Below are 18,179 nucleotides of genomic sequence, written 5' to 3'. Positions count from 1 at the left end.
ATGGTGGTACAGGAAGGGTGATGGGACATCAGAATATAGGACGGAATGCAGGGAAGGATAATTAAAGAATATTAAAGAAAGAACGGGGCTGGAGAGATGGCTCAGTGGTTAAGAACACTGGCTGCTCCTCCAGAAGTCCTGAGTTCAATTCCGAAAAACCACATGGCGGCTCACAACCATCTGTAACGGGATCCAATGCCCTCTTCTACCACACAGGTGTACATGCAGACAACGCATTCATACATTAAACAAAATACATAAGTAAATAAATGAGAGGTTTTTTTTAAAAAAAGAAAGGACCTTTGAAAAAGTTCTGTAGAAATCTATGGCAGCAGAAGCTTCAAAACACACACGCACACACACACACACACACACACACACACACACACACACACGGGAGGGAGTGTAGACTAGTAGACTAACAATGCATAAGCACGTAGTTCTTAAAGTGAACTACAATGCTAATGCTCTCTTGTACCTGATGCCATTGTTCTGGGAAAGAAAAGCAAGCAGGACAGTAGAGAAGAGTGGAAAGAAGAAAGGAGCAACGGGCTCATCCAACCTGCAGCGTCGGTCTTCAAGGGATCATACAAACTAAGGAGCAAGGACCAGCAAGGCTGTGAGGCTGATCAGCCACACAGGCCACAGGAGGAGAGTGAGATCCTCAGGACTCACTGGAGAGACGGAAGGAGAGAACCAGCTCCACCCAGTTATCCTCTGTGCCCCACACTTGAGCTGTGGCACGCACATAGACACCAGCACCCACAAACATACCACAACCACCCATCCCCACACTGCCACTGCCATATGCAATAAAGAATGTTTATTTTTTGAAGTTAAAGGTTCACATTTTTAAATTTAAAATGCTGGGGAAAGTTCCAGCCGTGAACAGAATAAAGGGAAAAATTGATTAAGTAGTTAGGAATACAGTAACAATGAAAACCTCAGTGAAACCATTGAAACAGAGGGTCTGAATCTAATCCCCGGTGGGTTTATTTTTTTATTTTTTTTTTCCGGAGCTGGGGACCGAACCCAGGGCCTTGTGCTTGCTAGGCAAGTGCTCTACCACTGAGCTAAATCCCCAACCCTACCCGGTGGTTTTAGAAATGGCATTTTTACAGGAAGAACATTTGTTATAAGAGCCACCAGCCCCTTAAAACTCTCCAGCAAGGAGTAGGGACCTGCTTCCTTTCTGGGCTGGAGGAAAGCCAAGCTGGTGAGTCTCAGAAAGGCTTGCTAACATCATGGTTCAAGTGTGCAGGAGCGGGTCATAGTACCCATGAGTGACCTCGAATTGAAACCCAGGAGGCTGGTGACTGATCTGCCTCATGAAGCACCATCCACACCAGTGCCTTGAATTCTGCTTACACAATCTGTCCTGTCACTTGCTCTGGTTACTTAGTCTACACAAAGCACAATCTTCCCACATTTGTCCCCTGGTAACTCCAGACTAACCCAGAGTTAAAGCATTACCTGGCTTGCTCTGGGCCAACACAGCTTCCTGCCACTGAAAATAGGATTCATGGCCCTCGAGACTTTTACCATTTAAAACCTTTTTGGAATTAAAAAAAAATTGATTTGTTTATGTGCATGAATGTTTGACTGTATGTATGTATGTATGTATGTATGTATGTGCGCCACACGCATACCTGGTGCCTGCATAAGTCAGAAGGAGGAGTGAGGACCCTAGAACTGGAGTTATGGATGGTAATGAACCACCATGTGGGTACTGGGCACCAAACCTGTCCTCTGCTAGAAGGACAAGTGCTCTTAACCGCTGAGCCATTGGTCCAGCCCCTGATTTATTTTTAATAGGATTTCAGGTGTGTGTGTGTGTGTGTGTGTGTGTGTGTGTGTGTGTGGTGTGTGTGTGTGTGTGTGTGTGTGCACTTGAAGGCCAGAGGTTGACACTTTCTTCCTTTGTCATATAAATGACAGTGTCTTTCATCCAAGTGGGAGTTTAGCTGGCTCGTTAGGCTGACTGGTCATTGAGCTACCAGGATGCACCTGTCTCGGCCCGGCAAGTGCTGGTGTTACAGACACATGTAGCCAAGCCCTCAACCAGGGTCCAGACTCAGGTCTTTGTGATCGCATAGCAAGCACAGCAAGAACTGTGCTTTGTACCCAGGGAGCCAACACCTCCCCACCTGAAGATTTTCTTTGCTTAAAAAGAAAAAATCACCTTCACTGAACTGGCAATTAGATTTGCACATTGCATTCCTGTCCCAAACCAGCTGACTCCTTTGAGAACACAGTTGAGGTCATGTCGTTAGAGATTCAGGCCAAGCTTCCCACTAAGGCACACAAAGCACTTCGGCTCGCTGTCTCCTCGGGCATTCTCAGTTTCCTCCCTCATCCTCATCCTCACCACACACGCATGTTTCAACTAAACCGAGGCGGCAGGAGCTTTCTAACCCACCCCATCCACACCTTGCATCCTCTTGCTTGGGGGATGTATCCAGGCTTACTGGCTCAGATCTGGATATTTCTGGTCCTTTGAACACCTCCCACCTCAAGCATCGTCCCGAACCATGCTGTGTATCAATTATCACGCTTCATTCAAGCCTGTGTCTTAGAATTTTTGACAGAGACAACGTCTACCATGTTCCCATGGAGACAGGTCCGTGTCAATTCATCATGATGTTTTCAAGGAATAAGCAGGGTCCCTAGTGCACGCTGGGTATCCAGTAAATAAAGCTGTAGATTGGTGGATAAAATATGTAGAACGAATGCAAGGAGATGAATGAGATGCTTGTTTGCACTAAAAAAATAAACTTTAAAAATGGGACCAACGTGATAGGACTTAATGAGCACCCAGGATTTAAGTCTAAGGTATATTTAAAAAAAATACTCCTAGTTCAAAAAGGATCCTGTCTTTTGTAGGTTCATAAACATTGCGTGTTACAGCATGACTAGTCTTTTATTTTTTGGTTGCTAGCATATGTGTTGATTTATTTCCATTTGAGACAATTTTTAAGAATTTCTGCCCAGTGAACCTTTCAGTAAGGAATGGTTGGTCAGTAACTACCTCATTAAGTCTTTCCTCTACATAACCTGATGGGACAAACTAAAACAACCTTCCAGCTGCTTCCACCCTTCCAGATGTGCACCTCCCCCTGTCAGAAACCGAGCCCTGCTCTACTGGCCAAATCAAGGAAACAGAAGCTCAGCTCTCTCCCATTCTCTTGACCTTGGGAATTAAACGCTACAAAGAGAAGCCAACCTCTATACAAGATCTGTCTGTTAGAACCCAAACCAAAGAACAGAGACCCTCTCCTGGGTTTTGGGGCACTTCTGAGGTGGCTTCTGGCACTCTGGTCTTAAGAACAACCTTTCATGATGGCACAGAGTTCTGATGAATACAGTCTTGTGGCCACCTCTGGTGGGATGCAGAAACTTGGTGGAATCAGATGCAGATTTGTAAGAGAAAGGCAAAGGGAAGAAAGACTAGAATTGGGCTGTAATCTCAGGTAGACAGTGCAGTAAGCAGCTGTACATCCAGACACAGATTCAAAGGGTGGAACAAGAGCCCAGAGAGACAAATCTGCACCAGCGCACATCTGCTTTTCCAAAGGATCTGGGTTTAGTTCCCAGCACCCACAAAGGACAGTTTGCAACCACTTGTACTTCCGGGAACAAAGAATCAAACACCCTCGTCTGGCCTACCCGTAGGTGTACATACCACACACACACACACACACACACACACACACACACACACACACACACACACTTTTTTTTTTTATCGTCACACACAGTAGTTTGGGTGACTATGCTACTGATAAGATCTCAATCCTGCTGTGCTTGCAAAAGGCTGAAAAAGCCCTTAGTCCAAATGAAAGAGCATTGTGAGCCAAGTCCAGCCAGTTCCTCACTCGACAGAGGAGGATTGCCATGGTGTGGATATGCAAGGCCAGGGAACTCGTGCTCTCCCTTGCTTGTTCTCCTGCCTTCCCACACTCAACACTCATTTTAGTTATTCAACATTTGATAAGAGGGACAATGCTTGGTTTTCATTCTTGGGGACCTAGTCCGAAGTCCCCATCCACAGCCTGTGTGGCTGTAGGTGATATCTTCATTGCCTGCCTTGGCGTCTGCTCTCTTTCTTCACGGTATCATTGCCATCTGCTGGCAGTTTACTTGGTGCAAGCTTTGGTCTCCTAATTTATACATTAGTTGCCAGCTGTCCAATCTTAGAATGATTTTCACGATGCTGAAGGGGGAAAGGGAGGCTTACACAAAACGACAAGCCATTTATTGTCCTGATAAATGACCAAATTAGCATATCTGCACAATCCAAGTGAAATAAATTCTACCTAGAACTGGATGCAAATTGAATAGATCTGTTACTGTGAGGCAGGCAGAGGAAAAAAAGAAAGGAAAACAAAGCAAAAACAAATCCCTGCTGATCCCATTTACATAATCACCAGGCATTTTTCCTCCTTTGGTAGGAATGCATTTCTCTGTCCACTTCCTTGTATGCAGAAATCTTCCATAACAAACATTTGTGAGAACTGTCACTGATCATCTAGGGGAAGTCAGCTGCAGTAGCAGACAGACCTTACCTTATATATATCTCAACCCTATAGGAAGGCTTGGGGCCATGTGTGATTGAAACTTCTGAGGTCGGTGGGCATAGAGAATAGTTAAACGACCTGGAGCACCACTTGGCCTGGGCTATGAACACACTCCTCTCCTAATAATGCACTTGGCAATCTGAGACCCTCAACCTGTGCATACCACACACACACACACACACACACACACACACACACACACACACACACACGCTCCTCCCCCAAACAACGTGGCTAGCAATCTGTTGGTAATCCAGGACCCTGCCTATACTAATCTGAATGCACACCCACCTCTGAACAAGCTTTTCCTCCCCTTGATGGTTAAACAGGGATAAACCATTTTCAATCATGCTCCATTATGTCTGGGCAAGACAATATGGCCTAGATTGGATCTGGGTACATGTACAATAAGACAGACTGTCCTCAAGTGAACTTCTAGAGAGAATCTCCTATTTGCCTCCCTATGTCTATGCATAATTTAGAATGCATACATAAAATAAGATGTATATGGAAAGGGGCAGGCATAGTAACAAGCAACAAACAAAAATGCCTTATATGATATAAACCACCAATCTAAACAGAGAACTACTCAAACTATGGTCTTAATAAGGAAACTCCCCCTCCTCCTGTGCCCTCAAAACAAAGCCCCAAATAATACTCAGGCTCCTTGAGCTCTCTCACTCATGTGACCTGCTGTCATTGTCAACCTCATCGTTCTTTCTGGTCTGTACTATCTTTAACAATCTGTGTGAGTCTTTCTTTCAGTTAGTTGAGTAGGAGTCCAAGAGCTTGGAAACACTCAGACCAGCCCTGACCACTAAGAATACTTTTAGAACAAACATCAGAACCCAGGGCAACATCTAGATAGTATACAATTTACAATAGAATAGAGTTTGCTTAAGTTTTCTTATGATTAAAGTAGAACGTAAGTGCTATCCTACATCCTAATCCATGAGAAAATATATTTATACCAGTGAAAATGACTTGTTTTAAAGCCATCAGTACCCAAAACCTGTCTGTTTGGAATTCAGAACACGTGGAAGCAATGAAACACATTCAGAGACAGCTCATGGAATTATATACTGGTGACGTCTGGGAACTTTCCGTCAAGTGTGTCCAACCCACAACCTGTGGTTTCCATGTGACCGAGGATAGCCATGAATGTGTGGTCCAACAGAGAAGCCATAAACCCACCCAAAACATTAGAGATGTCTTTGAAATTTTGTTGGTAACAACTCCATGGTGGTTCTTGAGCATAAACGTTAAGGGTGACAACATTGTGTGTGTCAGTGTCCAAGGTGAGGTACACCTATCACTATTTGAATGTCCAGTGTTCCCTATGGGCTCACACGGTTGAACACCACTGGTCTCAGCTGCTGATGCACCTTGGGAAGATTGTGGGGCTTTTTTGGAAGGGGAGGAATTGAGTCACCATGGGATGGGCCTTGAGCCTGCAGAGCCCAAGTTCAGTTCCTGTTCAACTCTGCCTTTTGAACTTAGATACAGTGATTAGCCAGTTTCCCCATGTCTCTCCAGTTTGCTCTGTCTTGAGGGATGGGCTGATCCCTCTGGAACTTTAAGCCACTCCCCTTGAGTTGCCTATGCCAGGCTACTTTTATCACAGTAATAGAAAAGGAACTAAGACAATGCCTGCAATGTGACATACAGTAAAACAGACAGAGTTCAAATTTCTTTATCTCTAGAGCTATCCACATGTCATAACATCTGTCTGGGAGGCCCCAGTTTGGGGACTGGGTGAAGACAATGTGAATTGTAGACTGGAGTACACCCTGATCATAGCTGACTACCCTCCAGTGAGTGGAAACAAGGCACAATTACATCAAGAACCAAGCATGAAATATGGGATCTGCAGATGTCAGCCTAAAGCTGGGGGCTGAGGGACATGGTCACCATGTCTTTGTCATAACCTTGCTAGACAAAATATAATCTGACATGTGATTCCATGGCTTCCCGAAGGTTCAAAATAAATGATGTCACACTGACACAGGATCTCTAATGGAAGGATATAAGATTCTGCCTTGTTAGAGCTATCAGTTGAGATACAAGTTTTAAGAGAAACAAGTTTATTTTTATTTAATCTATTTCCTATTTGCATTATTATCTAACTAATATCACAAAGTACCTATTCATTAATCAATTTTTCATCTGGCTCCCAAGTGTTCTAAACTTCTCTAGTAAAGAACTTTTGTAGAGACAAACGTTAAAGTTCTTTATTAATGAGAAATGATGATGTAAGAGAGACCAGACATAAACACTGAACATACAACATAATTCAGACTTGGACAAAAGGAAAGACAGGATAGTGGTGTCTGGAAGGAAAGTGAGGGAGGTCAAGACACCCTGAGACTGCCCATTACAGAGAGGTCGCCAAACTGCATGCAGAGAGAGAACCAAGCAAACAGCCCCATAAACTGAGGTGATGTGGTTTAGAACTCATAGAAATTAAGGAGCCTAGAATTTGCAGTACAGAATTTTAGATAGGAGGGTATTAGCATGAAGGGAAAAGTATAACCAAGAAAGCCCAGGGGATCTTCAGAGGGCTCCTTCAAATTGCAGCTGAATATCGCCCAGGGTATACGCGGGGAAAGAACAGCTAGAACCCCTTGAAGCTCACATGTGGCTTGAAATCATTTGGTTCCCGCCAGCTGAAAGGGAAGAATTATTAACACGCCGAACATCATCTGACACACTCAGTTAGTGTCTCGTTAATAACAGCAAATGCGGTCTGAGGAGTGTGCTTAAAGCAAACCTCAAAAGATTGAAACCGGGTTGAGCCTAACTGCACCCCAGAACACAAGCACAAGCTGTTAAGGGGATGGAGAAGTATCGAGTACCGAGCACGGTAAGCCTTATGGCGTTTGCACACAATTAGAAAAACGTCCAGCAGGTGAAGGACTACGAACACGGGGCTTGTCAATAAAGGTGACTTAGAAAGACTAGAAAAGAGTCACTACAACTATATCCATGTGGTCAAGAAGGCAGGAGGAAGATGAGAGAGACTGGAAATAAAAGAGAAAAAGATTTAACATTTCTGGGTATAGATATTATAATATAGAAATAAATATATGTTCAAATGTATATGTGTGTATACTAAATGGAGTTAATGAAACATGGCAGTACACAAGAGAGAAAAAAGAGAGAAACTTACAGACACATTGGCCTATATCTTCCAAAATGAAACAAACAAACAAAAAAGGCAATACACAGTCTTCGGGTGAATCTGTGTGCACTCAGGGTTTCCTGAACAGCAGTGGGGTGAATTCAGTGGGCAAGCACGCTACACACAGGGGAGAAAGGTTGAGGATGATACAGGTTTTCTGCTGTTAACACGCAGGTAAGAAGACAATGAACATTACTTTCAAAGTACGAAAGAAAAATACATTAACAGAATTCTACATTCCAAGGAAATATATTTCAATAATAAAAAAAATTAAGGCCTTTTCTGGCCTATAGAAACTGAAAAAATTCATTATCAATAGACCTGTACTGTTAGAAAGATTCCAGATATTAGAAGAAAGATCTAAGATGGCGATTTAAACCTATATGAAAATAATTTACTATGTTGATACAAATTAGTCAAGGGTAAGAGGATGAGAAAAGATACGCCAGTCAGGAGAAGTTGTGACTATATTAACGTCAGGGGAAAATGCTCCACACAAAGAACATGGCACACAGAAGGCTGCTCTTAGTAAGATACATGTATGATTCATTCAGACAAATTAATAATCTAAACTACTAATTAACCTACTAGATTTTCATAAGAACTCAAACCAAAACTAAAAATTAAAAGATAAAAAGCAGAAAACCAAAAGGCACTTCCTTAGTTAGGAAATCTAAGTTATGGTTTTGCTAGGTTAAGTCACTGTTCCTGAACATTTCTACTATGTTTCTAGATAAATGACCCATTCTAAGTCTCATTCATCCCTGGGCTCCACGGTACCTTCTCATGAGCTGCCAAACCAATGCCAGCGTCAGAGTGCGGTTTCCTTCATTGAGGTCTTGTCCTGCGATACCAACTAGGGAAAATTTAGCTTGATTCTTCCCCAGATCCACTGCATAATTACAGTTCTCGAGCTGTGAGTGAGGCAGAAAGAAAACAACTTAGGCATCACCTTGGTTATGATAAGTATCAGAGAATGATCAAAATAAAGATACCAAAAAAAAAAAAGACAAATAACACCAGACCTGTGTAATCTCAAATAGCAACTGGTTCCTTGCTAGTGAGTTACACCAATTAAAACTAGAAGAAACTCACTATCTCGAGCATTTGCCGTGCATAGCAAGTCAGCCTCTGTGATCTGTCTGTGATATTTCTAAAATATCTAGACTTTTGGAGATAGACTGGAAAAAATTCTATTCTCTGTGTTATGTATACAGCGTGAATAGGCATGTAGGCAGACAGTCCTGTGGCTACTCGGAGATTATTACGGACCACAGAAGGTGCCTGAGATAGCTCAGCAGGTAAAGGACTTGTACTAAGTCTGACAGCCTGGCTTCAAGTCTTGGAACATACATGGTAGGAAAGAACCGATTCCTGCAAGGTGTGCATTCTGTAGTATACATGTGCATGTTTGCATGCATCCCCACATACATACACACACATGCACATACATGCACACACATGCACACACATACACACACATACACACATGCACATATACACATGCACATACACACATGTACATACATACACTATGCACATACATGCACACACATATGCATACACACATGTACACATACACACTAAATAACTATAAAAACAACTGCAGAGATGATGAGTGGTGGGAAGTGACTGTGCCACCCCTATTGTTACGAAACAATGTTCCCACTGTGTTGACAGTAGGCGAACCGTACCAGCCAAGCTGTGAGCATGAAACTCCAGTTCTTTTGAAAATTAGAATGAAGATCTTGCTGGGTGGGAGGAGACCCTGTGGCTTTGCTTTCTCTAATTACCTTAATTGGGAAATTTTCATGACAATGTGTAGAGACATCAAACATGAATTACAGATAAGCAATCAACTGCGAGGACAGAGTCACCGTAGAGGAAGCATTCAAAAGGTCTCTGGATGCTGCGGTTAATACTGGCTAAATGCACAATGAAGCTTGGCCACCGGGTAGTGTGCTGACAAAGAGCTTTAGCAGGCTGATGCCACCCACCTGCCTCATGCCCATCAGGGAAACCACTGTTTACCTTTTTCATGTTGCCCCCCAGCTTGGGGTATGGAGGTCTGTTTACTCTGTTCCAGTCAACAGGGACTTTGATCTTTTCATAGAGCTGGAAGATGACCAGGGCGTCGGATAAGTCGCTGAACAAAACAAACACACAGAATTCTCAGAGATCCAACATTCTGCTCACAGACGGTAATAAGTGAGGTGCTTGGTTCCTGTAACGTTCCTAGGGACCCTAGAAATTTAAAGGTGTAACTATGTCCCTTCCATGGACAAAGACTGCCTTTAGGCAGGAAAAGAAGCATAGCTTTAGCAACAGCACAGCACAGGAGGCGATACCTGAAAACACTCCCCGTTTTGCCTGTTCCTGAGAAGATCATGAGCTTACGACACGTAGCAAGTCTGCTGCTTTGCAGAGGTATGAGTCTCGTATTAAATGCAGTGATGACCGAGGCACTGAGGTGAGTTCCTCAGCAGAGCAGGCCCTGTGGCTCTTCTGTATCTCACCAAAGAACCCGTTTGGGGAGAAAATATACACCACAGTGGTATGGTGTGTGGGATCCTATGCTCCTTCGGTGTCTCCGTGTTACATATGAAAGGTGAGCTCCCAGTTCTTCTTACCTGTACAAATGATTGACTCCAGGGTTAACTCCCAGTGAGTTCATCCAGTTCCTGAACGTCCGCTCTTCCCTCGTCTCACCTAGGTTAGTGAAGAGTTGTTAATACGGGACCTAGAACAGGGCTTGTTTATGATCTACATTTATGTACGGTGGATGTAACACAGAAGAAAGATATGAAATAAAACAGACACTGCTAGAGGTGGGCTGATAATCTGCTAGTTTCCCCCCATTTAATTTCTACGAGCATTTCTACAACAGCTAACAAGATTTGGAGGCACCAAGTAGGCTCCGCAGAGCCGGCTGGATACACTGAGGGAGGAGGCAGGTACGTTTGCTATTCTTGATGAGATAGGGGAAGAACAACATAGACCAGATTGGCAAGTATGGAATTGCACTTCACTTTCTGGGGTCGAAAAGCCAAATGGGAACGAGGAGAGATTGGAGCATTTTGGAAGACCTTAAGATGTAGGAGTAGCAAGAATGTGAACATGTTCACAGAGGGAGCGATAGGCAAGCTCTCTATTCAGAAGAACACTGAGAAGTGATGTATCAGGGATCTGCACAGAGCTAAGCCTGCCCAGAGGCTGCAGGCAGGCCTGGGGATCTGCAGGAGTGGTAACAGATTTACACTGATGCATTATACTGCACCAGTCATTGCAGGTTCTTCTGCTTGATTGCTATAATAAATTCTTGGGCAAGGCAGAGATATAATGAAAGCAATGCCAGATGTGCCTGGCAGCGGTGTGCAGAATTACCGAAGGGTGAGATGCATTTATATTAAGCATGCAGAAGGGATCATACTCAGTACTGGTGTGGGGAGCACATTTAACTGTTTGATGAATGGAGGGGAGGTCCCTAAGATCTACTAAGATAATGGATGCCTGGGAAAATATGAGTCCAGAAGAGCGGAAAGGGAGAGCAGACAATCAAGAAGACGTTTTGAATAAAGAATTGTTGGTATTATTTGTTTACATAATAGATTAAGAGTGAAGGGCAGAAAATATCTTAGTAGAACTCAAGACCGTTAGTTGTGGTGACCAAAATAAAAACAAAAACACAAACAAAATGTGCTGATGAACTGAAATGAGAGTTGCTAACTTACTAACGGGGAGTACAAGAGACAGGAAGTGGCAGGAGAAGGATTCAGTTCAGCTTTTATGTGCTTTAGTGGGAAAGGCGCGAACTGTGGCACCAGAGAGGCAGCTAGAAATGAATGAATGACTAATCATCTTGATGCCCAGATTCACGACACAAAACCACTAAACCATCACCTGTCCAAGGCAGCAGGCTTAGCTGTGGACTGGGGTAAGGCACTGTTGAACGGGTTTTAGAGAAAAATAACGTGGACTTTCTTGCGTTAATAACATCCATTCAATATTAATTTTTCCATTATTTTTATATTTTTATATTGATTTTTATATTGATGTCTTTTAAAGGATCAGTAAATATCCCTAGAATCACTAGCTAGTTGAATACTGACTGGTTACATGCCGTGCGTCTGATATTAGGACTTTAATTTGTAAAATATGACTGTCAGGATTCTGCTTTAAAATGCTTTCCTGTATCTTAATGACCCGGAAAAGACAAAGAGTAAAAGTGAAGCTTGCGCCACCACGACCTAGTATAAATTAAATATCACTTCTATTTCTAGCCTCTAGAAATGAACGTAGTCCAATAAGTATATAAATTAGGATTTTGGAGCTTAGAATTTATTTCATTCAATAATTAAATATGATGTCTTCCCTAAAACAGTTAAAAACGATGATGCCTATGTATAATGGATGTGATATAATTGTGTTTGATTATTGCTGCTTGGCTATAATTGACTTGATTAATTCATTCTATTTGCTGTATATTGGAGAATTAATGGCCTGCTTGTGTATGTGATGGGTTTGTGTTTGCTTTGGGGCTGGTTTTTGAATTGCCATTGAACCAGAGCTCTGAGCAGTTTTTCCTGAACGTCTTAAGCAGCTACATTATGGTTACCTTCGAGAGCCCCCCAGTCAATGTCCTGGTTCTCCGGTTTGTGCAAGGCAGGGTATTTGTTAAAGAGATTGGCAATGAAGGCCAGGTTCAACTTGGGGTTCCCTCGGACAACATCAGTGGCTGTGACAAACTGCCGGCAGCCCAGCCTCTCTGCCTGCTGCAACATACACTCTGCTCTCTGGATGTCGTCCTTCTCCTGCAATGAAAACGAGGTCAAAAGGCTGGGTCACGGATCCATGTGCATGAGAGCAGGCATAGCAGGAGAAGGAAACGAGGTCTCATTAGTGTGCCCAGTGAGTGCCTGCCACAGGCAGATACCTCAAGACAGCTCACTATCACACAAACCATATGCACCCAAGCCAGAGTCACAGGATCCATAACTGACACCAGGATCCCCTCTCGGTTAACAAGTTCAGATGAGATTGCCTTTTTGAAAAGAAATGCAGGAAAATCTAACATCCTGTCATTTGCACTGATTAAATTATTTCAGTAGTTAAGCTTTTTGTTATAGTTTATTTTGCACAGATTTTATGAGAATTTGCACTATTAAAAAGTGAAAGAAAAGGGAATAATTTATATTCCTATTTCTAATTCATAGCAGACATTTACATTCATAAATTAACATCTGATTTATACAATTACTTTCCCCATATTAGGTTGGTTAAAATCCAAGGTAATTATCACCCCCATCCTGCTATTGGTAAATAGACCGTAATAACTTGGCTTTGGCAAATTTCAGATTGAAGACTGCAGCACATGCTCACATAAGTTAGGACAATTGCCAAGTGGTTTGTAATCAGACTCTAAACCAAGACTAAAATGTCTCATACGATGCTCCAGCCTACGTAAAGTCCATGGAACACCCACTTTCCCAAAGCAAAGGCTGACTTTAGAGCTACCCCTTAGTCCGCTGCAGCAGTAGCAACACGGTTGTCTCATGAACAGCATCTCTCCCTTACTCTTACTTTCTCCTTCAGAGATGAGTTCACTTCAATATTCACTCATTGGATTCAATCCCAATGACTTTAAATGTAGCATGTTAAAAAGAGCAAGACAATGTGTTGAAGATTGGTGTTGCACGGGGTGGTAAAACTGAGGGACATGGGTAGCGAGTCTATAGCGAAGGGCTTGCCTCCATGTGTGAAACTCAGGGTTTTCTCCCAAGTACTGTGAAACACAAACGAATGGAAACAGAACAACAAAAACTCTAACAACAGAATCTCATCAATTTTCTTGTGACTCTATCACCACCCAAGGCACAAGGTCAGTTTCAGCTCTTTTTTATCTCGACACAAGCTAACATCATCTGAGAAGAGGAATCTCAATGGAGAAAATGCCTCCATGAGGATATTGGCCTGTAGGCAAGTGTATAGAGCATTTTCTGGATAATGATTGTTGTGGGAGAGCCCATCTGGCTGGGGATAGTGCCACCCTTGGGTGGGTGTTTCTGATGGCTGACACAGGAAAGCAGGCTGAGTAAGCCAGTAAGCCACATTCCTCCATGCCTTCTGCTTCAGTTTCTGCCCTCTTCCTCTATGATGACTATGACTGGAAATGGTAAGCCAAGGTAAGCCAAATAAACCTTTCCTCCCCAAGTTGCTTTTGGTCACAGTCTTCTATCACAGCAATAGAAATCTAATTGTCTATGTATATAATGTACATGTATATGTATATGATGTATATGATGAAGTACATGATGACGTATATGATGTATATGTGTGTGTGTGTGTGTGTGTGTGTGTGTGTGTCAAATCCCATAAAGTAGCGGTTATTATGCATCAATTGAAAATAAAAGATACTAAATAACAAAAAACTGATGTTCTTTTTTTTAAAGAACTTACGTTCTAATCTTTAGACCCAGGTTGGAGGTGTTGAGCCTTTGAAATGATGGGCAAAGAAAGAAGTGCTCTGTGTGCTACATGGTACCTCATTAGTATCCACTTCTCACCCTGGAGTTTTATGTACAGACTTAGTTTTCTATAATTAGCATCAAACATTGTTGACAGCACTCAGTAGTTTTAACAGACACTTAAGTAGAGCAGGGGACAAGGTGGCACAAAGGAACAGTCAACAGCGAGAAAGCACGGCGCTCTCTGAAGATGACAGGTGCGGCCTTACCCTCAGTCCTGACATGTCAATCACTACAGCCGGGATCCCTTCTTCATCTCCTCTCGGAGCCACCTGCTCGAGCAGGTGGTAATAAGCTTTCGAGTCCTGGGGAAAAGTTACGAAGTCACAATATCAAAACAGTGGAGCTGGTTGCACACTTAACACAACAATCATTTCCTAAAAGCAAACGCCGAATTTCTTACTCCTGTCATTCAGGAATATAGCAATTAACTGACCTAGATACATTCCCTCAACTAGGAGGTTCCCTTCATCCAGTTGCACACTATATTTGTTTTCTCCTCAAAGGGGTCTAACGATTAAAAAAAAAAACAAAAAACAGGACCAACATAAAGGCAACACAAAGATTTTGTTGTCCTCAGGGGGGAGAGGAACAACTTATTTACATGAGTTAAATTGTATACAGGAAAATGTGTCTATACCTTTATACTGCTGTAGAAGTCAGCCAGCTAAGGTTTAATTAAAAGAAAAAAGAAGCGACAGAGAAAGGAAGCACAGTTTTAAAATACATTCAGATGGACAATCAGCAACAGAAAAGAGTTCAAAGACAGACAACTGAGACATTAGCAAGGAGATTGTTTTTTCAAATTACAATTTATTTACGTGTCTATGTGGAAGGAGCAGAAGATGAGAGTCAGGAGTCTGTTCTCTCCTTCCAACGCGTGGGTCCTGGGGATGCTACTCAGGTCACCAGGCTTAACAGCGAGTGTCCATCCATCCCCATCCCACTTTTTGTGACAGGGTTTCATCATGCACCCTGGGTGGGCTGGCCTTGAACTTAATGTTCTCACCCCAAGTATTGGAACGCAGTCTCCCAAGTATTGGGATTACAGGCAACAAGTAGTCTTTTAATAAAAGAGGAAATATCCCCATGGCATATCACCATTTCATATTTCTCTAGAAACTAGAAAACAGAGCTAGCCTGGGTTGTAATGAATTGAAATGGATCTGAATTCTCAAGTTTTACTATGCTTACTGACAAATAGAATTTCCACAGACATGATCTTAAAATACAAATTTATTCTTGTCAATGAAAGCACACAGAATTTCACTTTATTTGTTGAGATAGTTAATTTAATTTAATTAACTAAACTTTTAATTTAGTTTATGTACTGAAAGCTCAGGAGATGCACTATTTTTAACCTGGGTATTTTTAACCTTAGTTACATGTGCTATAGCAGCTTCCTCTACATGCACACAGGGTAAGTACTGAGGAAGTGTCCCACTGACCTTCCCAAAGTCTAAAATGGTTAATTACTTTAACAATGTGCTTTTTAGTGAGAGCAAATGAGACTAATTTATGATTGAGATCATAATTTTGGATACATAGTTTTCCAACCATGACAGGGCAGAACTATTGAACACACATAGAAATTCAGTCTGGCTGTTTCCTCTAAGCCCCGTCGTCTTTGGCTGGTGCTGCTGAAAGACTGTTGATAACCAGTGGAAGTGTACTTAGGAATGGGAGTGGGGGAAGCTTTTCTCAGACACGTGCCTTATCCTGATTGGCCCTGTGCCTGACATATGCAGAGTTCTAAATGCCACCAGATCAGTCTGCATGGTGCAGCAGCCAGAGGCTGTTGCTACTCAGTTATAGTCTTGGTGGGCTCTGGCAGGTCATGTGGTGGACTCTGGCAGGTCATGTGGTGGGCTCCTGCAGGTCATGTGGCTTTTCCCCTGGCTCTATGCCTTTGAAGAAATTTCCCTGTGTGTTTTAGAGCGTGGACACTGAAATCTTTCCTGATGCTGGTATTCCTCTGCATCACCCTGTTGCTATGGAGACTGGTCTCTAACGCATCTTAGCTACTCCTTAGTTGTGTTTCAGCCTGATCCAGCTGTCACTGGTTTCAGCTGTTTCCTATCACCTTATCATAAGAATTTTTCATAAATTTGAAGGCCACACGTCTGCATTCCTGGCTATTCTTTTATGGAATTCTTAGTGTTTTCCTTACTTATGAATTCCTTGCCTTAGAGCCTGGGGTAAGGATTCAGTGAGTCAATCATGCACTTATGAAAACACCTGACATGGAACAACCATGTGCTCACTAATTATTAGCAGTAATCAGAAAGACATCTTTATTTAACGTTTTGAAAGGTAACCCCCTAAGATCGTGCCATTTATAAAACCAGGGACACGAAAATCTTTATTGTCTTAAGATTTATTTGCATGTGTGTATATACATGTACATGTGTATATACTGTATATGCCTGCATGACATACGCACATGCATGTGCAGGTGTACTTTCCTGTTCATACGTGGAGGCCAAAAAAAAAAGGGCACTGAATCTCTTGTAGATGGTGGTAGAAAGGTTTATGGGAAGCCAGGCTTACTATTTGAATGTTGGGATCTAAACTCTGGTCCCTATAATTGTACAGCAAGCTGTTAACCACTGAGAGCCATCTCTCCCCCTCTACAAATACCCTCTTTTCCTTAAAGTTAGTGTTGCCCTTGCACCACCATGCTCTCTTGATGATCAACTTTCTACCACTGAAACTCAAAGCAAGTCTCATCTCCCTTCGAAGCTGCACCAGGGCTCTGGGTGGATGTGTGTGTATGGTCCAGACCTAGAGCTGCACATTAACCCTTGGGAGACAGTAAGTGGCTCCAAACAGGACCATACCAAGCCTAGGGTGCCAAGACACAAGGACCAGCATTTGTGCTTTCCCCACTAACTCCACGAATCCCCTCCACTGCGGCAGGCATGTTCAATGGTGTTCTCCTACCTTGATGTCAGTGCTGAAGTTGGTGATTTTGGTGCAGCCTGCATTTTCTAGGTGGTAGTTCGCCCACCGCAACAGGAGTTCTTCAGGAGACAACTTCATCAAATCCTCTAGGCTCTCTCCTTCTCTCAAAAGAGCAATCAGAGCTGAAGAGGTACAAAAAAGTTGATCCAAAATAAATACAAGGATGTTGGGGGTTATCTGTCTTCCTAGACATGGAGCCTTGCTAGAAGACCAAAGAGCAGTAATGTCTTAAAGTCCTTCCACAAAAATAAACACATCTCTAATACTTCCTAAAAGTGGTACATTATTGTGAGCTAACTTATTATTCCCATTGTTTTAATTAGCTAAGACAAGGAATCTCAAGCGTTTGCCTAATAACACGAGTTTCAGCATAAAGGTAACCATGGTGACTTGCTGGAAGTATTCTGTTGGGTCTATTGGACCAGTTGATATGGCACAATGACACAATGCTTCTGAGAGATCAATTTTGCAATCACGATAATGTTCTCTTTTCTATTCCCATTGGTGTTTTATAATCCAAATGCTTACCTGCATAATTATAGGAACTCAACAATGCAATCAACATTACTCTATGCTTCCCCAGATGAATAAATATTTTCTGCTTGGTTGGGTTTAAATTCAGTTGATTCAATTTTGCAAATCAATATTCTTCCTCTTGGGTTTCGAGATTCCTATTTGCTATTTTTTGGTTTTTGCTTTTTAAATATAATGCTCAGTATTTCAGTTTTAAAGTGACAACTCAACATTTTCGCTGTTTATTATAGCTTGAACACATAAAATTTTTTAAAATATGGATCACTAGGGCTGAAGAGAGGGCTCAGCAGTTAAGAACCTGGTGGTTCTTCTGGGGGATCTGGGTCGAATTCCCAGCACCCACATGATGACACACAAACATCTATATAACTCCAGTCTCAGAGGACCAAACACTGTCTT

The 18,179-nt window shown here is 42.4% G+C and overlaps 1 protein-coding gene across 3 annotated transcripts in view; it reads right to left on the bottom strand.

Moving 5' to 3' along the window:
- The window catches only part of Lcp1 (lymphocyte cytosolic protein 1), a 102,087-nt gene that overhangs the window by 8,006 nt on the left and 75,902 nt on the right, over positions 1-18,179 (bottom strand). For all 3 annotated transcript variants that reach the window (XM_087585826.1, NM_001012044.1, XM_087585827.1), the window contains 6 exon segments: positions 17,226-17,368; positions 14,492-14,587; positions 12,374-12,569; positions 10,389-10,467; positions 9,790-9,904; positions 8,539-8,672 (listed from right to left, as the gene is read on the bottom strand). In XM_087585826.1, the coding sequence (XP_087441952.1) occupies positions 8,539-8,672; positions 9,790-9,904; positions 10,389-10,467; positions 12,374-12,569; positions 14,492-14,587; positions 17,226-17,368 (763 nt within the window).

The sequence above is a fragment of the Rattus norvegicus genome, chromosome 15 (genome assembly GCF_021556685.1).
Source record: "Rattus norvegicus strain SHRSP/BbbUtx chromosome 15, alternate assembly SHRSP_T2T, whole genome shotgun sequence".
Lineage (NCBI taxonomy): Eukaryota > Metazoa > Chordata > Mammalia > Rodentia > Muridae > Rattus > Rattus norvegicus.
Note: the sequence above shows the minus strand (reverse complement) of the source record. Positions and strands in the feature narration are given on the sequence as shown.